The 10,417-nt window shown below is 43.8% G+C and overlaps 1 protein-coding gene across 6 annotated transcripts in view; it reads right to left on the bottom strand.

Annotated features, from left to right (window-relative positions):
- Positions 1-1,531: 1,531 nt before the first annotated feature.
- Positions 1,532-10,417, bottom strand: part of ALMS1 (ALMS1 centrosome and basal body associated protein) — a 214,362-nt gene continuing 205,476 nt past the window's right edge. For 5 of the 6 annotated variants that reach the window (XM_044261388.1, XM_044261389.1, XM_044261394.1 and 2 more), the window contains 7 exons: positions 8,783-8,903; positions 7,073-7,276; positions 6,563-6,789; positions 5,656-5,836; positions 4,964-5,027; positions 2,748-2,847; positions 1,698-2,137 (listed from right to left, as the gene is read on the bottom strand). In XM_044261388.1, coding sequence (XP_044117323.1) covers positions 1,925-2,137; positions 2,748-2,847; positions 4,964-5,027; positions 5,656-5,836; positions 6,563-6,789; positions 7,073-7,276; positions 8,783-8,903 — 1,110 coding nt within the window. In that variant the 3' untranslated portion in view covers positions 1,698-1,924. The other variant, XM_044261390.1, reaches the window with a different exon arrangement.

Raw genomic sequence — 10,417 nt, 5'->3', positions numbered from 1 at the left:
CCATCCTGAGCACTGTGGGGGAAGAACAGGTTCCGGGAGAGGTACTAGGATTGCCTGTGAGGCCAAAGCCTGGGATCTGCAGGCAGCACATGCCCAAGGAAAACTGCAGTTGGGAGAATTCTCAGGACACCTCCCCAATGCACAGCTTTGATTTTGTTCCCTACCCATGCAGGGCCCAATGGCCTGGGAACTACCATTAACATGTGAAAACAAGTCTGTAGAACCTACTGGAGAGGCTAACAGCTTCTCCCCAGGGCATCAGTAGTAACATTCCCAAGCAGACGTGTTCTGGGGCTGGGGGCAGGGAGCTGGTGGCCAGCTGCCACCTGTGGCTTCCCAAACCCTGAACCTAAATGCTCTGGGAAGGTGCCTGGATGACACAGCTCAGGGCCTGAAGAGAATCACACTCATCATTCCTAAGCAGGCTCCATCCTGCCCTGGTTTCCGCGCAGACCCAGGTTTCCAGACAACTATCACTTTCTGTTTGCATTCTGGATAATAACTCTGACAAGACAGTAGACAGTCACAGCATCTGAGGGCTGAAGGGAGGATACGGTTTAAGGGGTTATTAACCCTTTTATAGGTGAACTGGCCCAGAGTGTGTAATTATCTTGTCTAGCATAAAAGGGAAAAACTAGGGAGTAAACTTCACATGCCAAATGTTTTGTCTGAGTCTTCTTCATAGCGTCCTCCTGGGTAAGGAAAAGAGCCTTGGTGGCGCCCTCGGAGCTGCTCGGTGGCAGAACTGCTGTTTAACTTGGCCTCTGCGGAAGCCTTTGGGGAGGAATTCCCTGAATTTTGAATGAGGCCGATTAGCACCTTCCCCCCTCAACTCTGGGCTTTAGCTGTCATTCTAGACTACAGGATTCATTAAATGCTTTATGTACATGATTACATTTATTAACGCATGCTTTTCAGAAGTGGTTATCCCGGTTATCAATGTTGGTTCCATGTGTGATGACAAAGGCTCTGAGGCTTCAATCCTGAAGAGAGGGTGGCTGGAGGAAAATCCACCAAAGGCTAGAGGCCAATGGGAAGTTGGAATGAGGCTAAAAGGAGGCTCTCGACCCAAGGTGCCCGGTCCGCTGGGAGCGTCTGGGCCTGCCCAATAGCTACTCTAACCAGACCCCATTCCCAGAAAGCCCATGGCAGAGCTATCGTCAAGTTCTGCCATGTCTGTGAAGAAAGGCCACATTTCATTCCCACAGCCCACTTCCCTTGACGGATGCTTTTAGACTGAGGCTCCCCATACACTTTAGGAGAGACATCACATAGCTCCCTGCACATCTCCAGATGGTAAAGAAATGACCCTCTGCTGCTTACTTTGCTATGATTCAATCAGAAGTTATTTATTTTCTAAAAGTATAAAAACACATACAAAAAGGGACTTACTTGTGGCTAGAATTCAGAAATGGTATCACTGTGACAAACATTCCTGTGGGCAAGGCCACTGTGGAGAAAATATTGCTCCCAAACCATTAATAATCCTAATCACCATTCTCCTCAGACTCTTTAGGTTACTACTTCTAAATTAAACATAGACAAAGAGTTAAGTTTTATTAAACCAGACTCATAAAAGTAAGGATTGTGCTTCTTCATGTTGATAAAATATAATTCCAAGACTGTGAGGAAAATAATCTCCTATCAGTTCCAGGGAACTTTTCTCCCCAAGAGCTGATTGGTCACTTTCTGTGGAAGAAAAGAAAGACAAGAAAAAAGTCAGATACTCTTGCCGTCAGAGGGAGACAGCCACTCCTCACCCCAGACATGTTGCTGAAGAGACCAGTGGGGTTCTACCCAAATCTTGTTTATCTTCCCCAGTTACAGAAACTATGGTAATTATGCAAAAAAATTCTTCCTGAAGTGTTTAAGAAAGATGATCTATATAGTTAGTATCTATTACTTCTGTACAGATACAGATCATTTATGATCCATCCATCCAACAGTTCAAACATACGAGCACAACGAGAGGCCTGGCCTGTGATGCTGACCCACTGGACAGGCCATGTGGTGCCTGGGGGCCCCCTCTTCGAAGGGCCCGGCCCAGCCCAGCTCCGGGTGTGCTCCAGAAGCAGTTCTCCAATCCCACATCGGTCTGGTATAAACACGTCTTTTGGATTCTGACTTTCAGAGTCCTCTGGTGGTGAAGTGAAGGGGTTGGGAAGGAAATGAGAACAGTGAAGGATATGAACCTTCAGGCATGGATGCCTGCCTGGCTTCTCAAGGAATATACTGGTAGCAAGTTCCCTGGCCTTAGGAGGGTCTGGGACTTGTGGCACCACTGATTTCCCCTGGGCCACGGGCTGGAAATGGTGGCAATTTCGAGGCTCTGAGTCCCCAGGCTGCCAACTCTTATGCTACACTCGGACGTTTTCCAGTTTATTTTGTAAGCTCTATAAGTATCTGACTTACCAATAAGGGGCACAGAACTACTATTTGGGACTCTAGAATGAAAAGCCAAGAATTCTGATAGATTTGGACATTTCCACCATGACTCTTAAGTACAGAATTCGGTTTTGTTCCAAATGTATGCCTGGAGGGTGCCTTTTCTAGATTCGCCTTTCAGATTTGTAGATTTGAAATCTAGTCATGGGTGCCATTATCTTCCAAATCCCAGGTGTGGTACAATGCATTACAAGTTTAAGTTTACTCCCCAGATATAGTTAATTCAAATAGGTCAGATGTGTTTCTCTCAACTTCTCTTTCCCCTAATAAACCTGATGGATCCTGCCCAAGGACTGACTGACCTTCTTGAAGAGCTGAGCTCGCAAGCGGTATGACCTGTATTCCAATCTCCTCTTCTCCTCATCTCTCTTTCTCTGAACTTCCGGAAGCTGCTCATAAATCCTTAGGAATGGTGCCAGTAGGAAAACAAAAAGCACTGAGGTTACCCAACCACACAGCAACATGATTTCTTTTCCCCCATGTCCCTAAGGTCTGCTGCTCCCAGGGCATTCAGATCTCAAACACAGGCCCCAGGCCTCTGTCTGGGCCTGCTTCTTGTCAGACATTTGGACACAAAGAACGATGGCTGGGTTCCTCATGATCTGGGAGGGCAGACAGATGAATAAAAACATTAAGAAATCCTGTTCAGGAATCCATCAGAATCCTAGAGGAGAACATAGACAGTAACCTCTTCGATATCAGCCACAGCAACTTCTTTCAAGATATATCTCCAAAGGCAAAGGAAACAAAACCGAAAATGAACTTTTGGGACTTTTGATCAAGATCAAATGCTTCTGCACAGCAAAGGAAACAGTCAACAAAACAAAGAGGCAACCCACGGAATGGGAGAAGATATTTGCAAATGACAGTATAGACAAATGGTTGATATCCAGGATCTATAAAGAACTCCTCAAACTCAACACACACAAAACAGATAATCATATCAAAGAATGGGCAGAAGATATGAACAGATACTTCTCCAATGAAGGCATACAAATGGTTATCAGACACATGAAAAAATGTTCATCATCACTAGCCATCAGGGAGATTCAAATTAGTACCACATTGAGATACCACACACCAGTTAGAATGGCCAAAATTAGCAAGACAGGAAACGTGTGTTGGAGAGGATGTGGAGAAAGGAGAACCCTCTTACACTGTTGGTGGGAATGCAAGTTGGTGCAGCCACTTTGGAGAACAGTGTGGAGATTCCTTAAGAAATTAAAAATAGAGCTTCCCTATGACCCTGCAATTGCAATACTGGGTATTTACCCCAAAGATACAGATGCAGTGAAAAGAAGGACCATCTGTACCCCAATGTTCATAGCAGCAATGGCCATGGTCGCCAAACTGTGGAAAGAACCAAGATGCCCTTCAACGGAAGAATGGATAAGGAAGATGTGGTCCATATACGCTATGAAGTATTATGCCTCCATCAGAAAGGATGAATACCCAACTTTTGTAGCAACATGGACGGGACTGGAAGAGATTATGCTGAGTGAAGTAAGTCAAGCAGAGAGAGTCAATTATCATATGGTTTCACTTATTTGTGGAGCATAACAAATAGCATGGAGGACATAGGGAGATGGAGAGGAGAAGGGAGTTGAGGAAAATTGGAAGGCGAGGTGAACCATGAGAGACTATGGACTCTGAAAAACAATCTGAGGGTTCTGAAGGGGCAGGGGGTAGGAGGTTGGGGGAGCCAGGTAGTGGGTATTAAGGAGGGCACGTATTGCATGGAGCACTGGGTGTAGTGCAATTTCTTTTAGGATGAAAAGGAATTAAGAAAAAAAAGGCAAAAAGAAAGAGAAAAGAAATCCTGCTCAAAACCATTAAAAAAAAAAAAAAGAAATCTTGCAATTTGCAATGACATGGATGGAACTAGAGGATATTATACTAAGTGAAATAAGTCAATCATAGAAAGGCAATTAACGTATCATCTCACTGATATGAGGAATTTGAGAAACAAGGGAGCCGGACCGGGGCTCGATCCCAGGACCCTGAGATCATGACCCAAGCCAAAGGCAGACGCTCAACCAAATGAGCCACCCAGATGCCCCAAATTTGACTTTTTGTAAAGCTTAATTTAATATGTCTTAGTATTTCATTATTTCTCACTGTACTGCATAAATTCCTAGAAAGGTGATTGTGCAGATAAAAGGATAGTGCCCCAAATAAACAATTTATTTCAAAATAGTCATATCTTATATTTTAGGTTTATTTATTTATTTATTTTTAGGTATCTTTATTTATATTTGGGTTTCTAACAAAGACAAGCCTAAGGCATGCAAATTAGAGGGAATTCTTTGTATCTTTCTTATCTGACTCATTCATTCCACAAATCTGCTATTTTTCTTTCCTTTTTTAGTGCTATAAGTGAGAAACTTCTTTCACAACTGATTTTCTCATAACATTTTAACTTGAGCATATGTCTTTATTCCAGGGACAAACCAGAGCTCCTAATCAGTTGGTGGCCTTACTTATACTTTCGTAATTACTCTTATTCTTTTAGCCTTACCGTTTAGACCTCTGAATCATTTCCTTCTTCCCAATAGGCCTGTTCTTTCGGGCATCCAGGAAGCCTAAGCATGAGAAGAAGGGGTTTTCAGGAGATAGCGTCTTAATAGGGAAGGGTGTGTTGCTCAAAAGCTGTGAGAGGGAGCTGCTGGGACCTGATGCCCCTACCTTGAGCTGACAGTACTGGGTGGTGAGCAGTGGCCAAGGCTAAGGCCAAGGTTAGACTATGGGGGCTATGACAGCAGGCTCCTGAAGACACAACATGCTGTGGCACAGACTAGGGAGTGTGAACAGAAACACTGGCCAGTTTATAGGTAAGGCTATGATGAAAGGATTAGGTAGCACTTGTAGTTTTCACAGTGCTCATATATTATTTTCTGGAGATCTTACACCTAGCAGAATCGTTAGGAGTGCAGAGTCTAAAGTGAGCCCATCAGGGTTCAGGTCCCAGCTTATCAGACTTAAGTTCTGGACAGAGGACGTAAGCTCTCATTGTCTGTTTTCCCATTTGTAAACCATGTGGCTGAGAGCCACATGGGGCAGGTTTTGCTGCCCAGGGAGAGTGGAGACTCAGCAAGCTAAGAGTCCCTTTCTGTCCTGTTAACTGGGCTGGCACTGAGACATGCTCCCCGGGGCGGGGGGTGGTGGTGGGGGGAAGCAGCCATGATAGGAAAGTGAAGAGGCAGAGGGTACCTCTTTTCAGAAGCGGGCGCACAGGGTCCCGGCCCTGCCGTTCTCTCACAGTGTTGAACAGGGCCTCCCGCTCGCTCTGTAACATGTTCTGCAGCTTCCTCTCCTGGACTATCAGCTTCAGACGCTTTATCCGCTCCCCAGAGCGGGAGATGAAGTCAGGTCTGTGAAACTGAAGGGATTCCTGAGGGGGAGAAAAGGATCCCTGACCTCACATGAATGATGCAGTCTGTTCTCTAAGGGCTTGCAAAAAAGCCGGCCCCACAGTGGTTTGAAGAGCCTGTTTCTACAGTGCAGAAACTATCTAGAGCTGAAGAATAATCTAACAACTCCTGGGGGGCGGGTGGTACTGGGGGGTGGTGGTGGCAGGCCATCGGAGGGGTCAAAGAGCGCCGAGAACTACGACCTTGGCAACTGTAACTCTTCTAGATGTCGCTCAGCCTACTGTGCTATTTTAAATTTCTCTTCCAACAAATACATTATTAAATGACATTTCTTTCAGCTCCCAAGGTACATGTAAAGAAAGGACTTCGTGCCTTTTCAATCCCGTGCTAAGCAGGCACAGGAGTTCTGTAAACGGAGGAACACATGTAAGGCTGACAATAGTATCAGGCCTCCGGAGCACGCCACGTGCAGGAACCCACGAACCCTGTGAGCAGCATTACAACACCCTCCCTTCCCTTGCCTTGTCCCCAGGTGCAGGGGGCAATGCCCAGTCTGCAACGGTTAACAGTAAGGCAGCCTCTGATTAACGATGAGAGTAGGAACAGCTGAACTGCGGGAGCGGGTGGTTAGAAATGAGGGTTACATGACTGATCTTCAGAAGGCCAAGTCACAGTCTTAGCTACTTTGTATGTCCCCCTTTGACCCCTTTAAACCTACTGCTAAAATTAACTCAGTGTCACTGCACCTGTAGCGTTGCTCTCACAAACGGCCTCGGTGGCTCTCTGCCTGGGCCTGCTAGTGCCCCGTGGCTGTCCATGTGCTGTCCCTGCCAGTTCTGTTCCCGCAGCGGTTCCCTCCACGGTTTGGTGTTGGTTATTGGTGCAAACCAGCAGATACCAGGGCCATGATGCTTGGGCAGGTTTTCCTTAGGAGTGGACTTCACATTTTCCATGGGAACAAACCATGAAACTCCTACGGGAAATATTTTTAAAAAAGAAAAGAGATCTCCCACTGTGCTCATCAAAGATATATGTGTAATATAGGCTCTCGGGGGCTCAGCTGTCAGAGGCCACCAGGCTGCCCTGGAGTTGGCTAAACTACTAGCATGACTGTAATTTTAGTACTAGAAGATGTGCCAAGGTATTGTTTGGGGAGATGGGGTCAACAGAGTCATTTAGAAATAAAGAATCTTAGCATTGTGAGAGACTGGAAATTCATTAGCTCTTTGGCTACAAAACTGGAATTAGAAACTGACCTTCACAGAAGCTGTGCTTGTTCTTCCTTAACTTTTTGTCCCCAAGATAGTTGGCAAGAAGTCTTTTCTCTGCTATTTTTTCTTCTGACCAAGAAGTCACATCACTGTCCTCTTCTATTTTAGCCTCGCTAGAACTTGGAGTTGGGAAAGTCATCCCCACATCTCGAGTGTGTTTTTTGACACCATTCACAATCTCCAAGTTACCTGAGGAAAAAGATCCACAGATATTCTGGGAGTAGCCTTGAGTCTCAGTTGACATGTGTATTCAATTCAGTAAACGAAAACTGTAAGCCTTCAAAAATGCAGGCCTCCTCTGGGTGGTGTGAGTGTGAGAGAGAGAGGAGGGGAGGGAGAAAAAGAAAGGGAAGAAGGCAAGGAAGAAAGAAAGAAGGTTTTTACTTCTAAGTCAATTTAGATATTAGAGGGAAAAAAACAACTAACGTGGATTCAATGGATAAAGGTTTCAGTTCTTTTTTTTTAAAGATTTTTTAAAAAAGATTTATTTTAATTTATTTATTTGACAAAGACAGAGAGAGAGAGAAAGAGAGAAAGAGTGTGTGCACATAAGTAGGGGGAGTGAGAGAGGGAAAAGCAGGCTACCCACTGAGCAGGGAACCCAATGTGGGACTCAATCCCAGGACCCTAGGATCATGACTGAGCTGAAGGCAGACATTTAATCGACTGAGTCACCAAGGGGCCCAGGATTTCAGTTCTGATCCCAAGTGAGGAAGATAGCTAATGCTTATAGCCCTACTGGCAGTCACCCAGGTAAGGAAGAGGCTGACAGATATTAAGTCAAGACTTGAGGGGGTAAAAAAAAAAATCAAGGGCAACGTTTATTTTTGTTGTATAAAATCAGAAGATATAGAAAAAAAGTGAAAAGCCTCCTTCACATTCCTGTTTTCCATTCATTCAGTTTGTAACCCCATGGTTCCAGAGAATTTTTTGCAAACATTCAAGCAACTATCTTCCTTTCTTTTTAAAGTACTTTGCTTTTCCTTTTTAATTATCAATGTTGGAGATCTTGTCATCTTAGTAGAGAGAAAGTGTCCTCACACTATGCTTCATGATATGGACATATGATAATCTATTTAAGCAGCTGGCTATTGATGGATATCTAAGTCGATTTAAATTTTCGGCTATAATAAACACTACTTCAGGGGCACCTGGGTGGCTCAGTGGGTTAAGCCTCTGCCTTTGGCTCAGGTCATGATCCCAGGGTCCTGGGATTGAGCCCTGCATCAGGCTCTCTGCTCAGCAGGGAGCCTGCTTCCTCCTCTCTTTCTGCCTGCCTCTCTGCCTGCTTGTGATCTCTGTCAAATAAATAAAATCTGAAAAAAAAAAAAAAAAACAAAACCCAAAAAACCTCTACTTCAATGATTAATTCTGTACACTTGTCATTTTGCACATAGGCAAAACATTCCTATAGGCTAAATTCCAAAAGTAAAAGTACCAGGTCAAAGTAATTTTGATTGAAACTGCCAAATTGTCTGTAGGATTGTATTCCTAACCAGAACGTATGAGTACCTACTTCTTTACACTTGTGCCCACAAACTTACTACCAGACCTAGATTTCTGCCAGTCTGATAGACAAAAAATGGTATTTGAGTATAGTTTTAATCTTCATTTTGTTTTGAGGCTGAGTATCTTAACATATGTTAAAAGATCTACTGGTATTTTAACGGAAATGTTTAAACTCAGGTAATTTACCTGCTTGTATGCTCTTGTTTAACATTTGCACATTTTGCTTGTTGCCAAGGGTAGAGCTTGAGCTCCAGAAACTACTGGTAGAAGATGAAACAGAATCAGAAGAAATCACATGGTCTGGCACCTGGAAAAACAAAGGAGACCCTGTTACTACCTGCAGACAATCGTACAGTCACCCAAAGGATAAGAAAACATACAAGTTACCAAGAGCACTTTTTCACTGGATTCCATTTATTGAGATCAAGTGGCCAGGAAGCTTGTGACAATGGGAATACTTTCCAGCACTGTTTATAAATGGGAGAGGAAAGCTGCTGCTATTGGATAAGGGCTTGAGATTTTTTTTTTTTATTATTTCATTTATTTATTTGTCAGGGAGAGGGACAGAGAGAAAGAGAAAGAGAGAGAGAGAGAGAGAGCACACAAGCAGGCAGAGAGGCTGGCAGAGGCAGAGAGAGAAGCAGGCTCCCTGCCGAGCAAGGAGCCCATGCGGGACTCGATCCCAGGACTCTAGGATCATGACCTGAGCCAAAGGCAGTGACTTAACCCACTGAGCCAACCAGGCGTCCCAGGGCTTGAGCTGTTTTAAGAAGGGAAGACATGTTGGCTAACTGAACATAATAAATGAATAAACAGATAATAAACAATGACTCTGAAAACTCAAAAAAAAAAATAAGATAAAGAAAAAGAAGGGAAGACATCAAGACTGAGTATGTTCATGGGACTTGAAAAAACTGAGGAAGATGCTAGCCAAAGATTAGGGTGGTGGGTCTTCAGAATGAAATTCTGATGAGAGATAAAGAGGGCTAGGAATGACTAAAGGTGGTGGGGGGAGGTGCAGAGGGTGCTCTCTAGTAAGATCAGACTCAGAAACTTACACACAGGTAAATGCAAAGAGGTGAAAGGCCCCATGAGAAGCCCCAAGGGACTAGAGTACTACAAAAATTATTAAAGAACCCAAAAGGGCTTTATAATTATGTCCAGAGCAACTAAGAGCAAAGAAGGACAACTTCATGGATTGAAGTTGATGGTGGAATGTTAAGTGAAAGACAAAAAGATGATCAAAATGTAGTATGAAACAGTATTTCTTAAACTTGTTCATTACAACAATCTTCTGGGGGATAAGGGGTCCTAACCCAGGACAATGAGGTGGCATCTCTAGGTGAGGGGTATGGGCATTTATATTTTTTATAAATGCCAGGTACTTGTCTACTTAAGCAAGTTTGGTAAAGGTGAACTGAAGGCCAAGTTAGGAAAGGAAACTAAGAATGTCCACTGCCTGAACTAGATAAACTATATTCCAGGGCCCTCAGGAAACTGAAATAGTTTCTTTTAGAAACTTGATATCTGGAGACAAATGTTTTAACTTTCAAAAAGATAGGCATTGCAAACTGGATTTAACAATGACGACATGTAAAATTCTAGAATGGATCACCAATGTAATAATCTGCAAGCATTTGGTCAAAGAAAAGATGAGCACATTTCAGCTAGTGCTCAGGAAGGCAGGCAGAATAAGCCCTGCCAGGTTATCCTGGTTTCTTCTAGTAGATATGGTCACTAACAGGTCAGCTAAAAGAATGTGTAGTTGAGTACAATTAGATTTCAATAAAATGACAAAACTTCTCATGACATCTTTGAGGG

This window comes from Neovison vison, chromosome 8, assembly GCF_020171115.1.
Source record: "Neovison vison isolate M4711 chromosome 8, ASM_NN_V1, whole genome shotgun sequence".
Lineage (NCBI taxonomy): Eukaryota > Metazoa > Chordata > Mammalia > Carnivora > Mustelidae > Neogale > Neogale vison.
The sequence above is the reverse complement of the archived record's forward strand: the minus strand, read 5'-3'. Positions and strand labels throughout refer to the sequence as shown.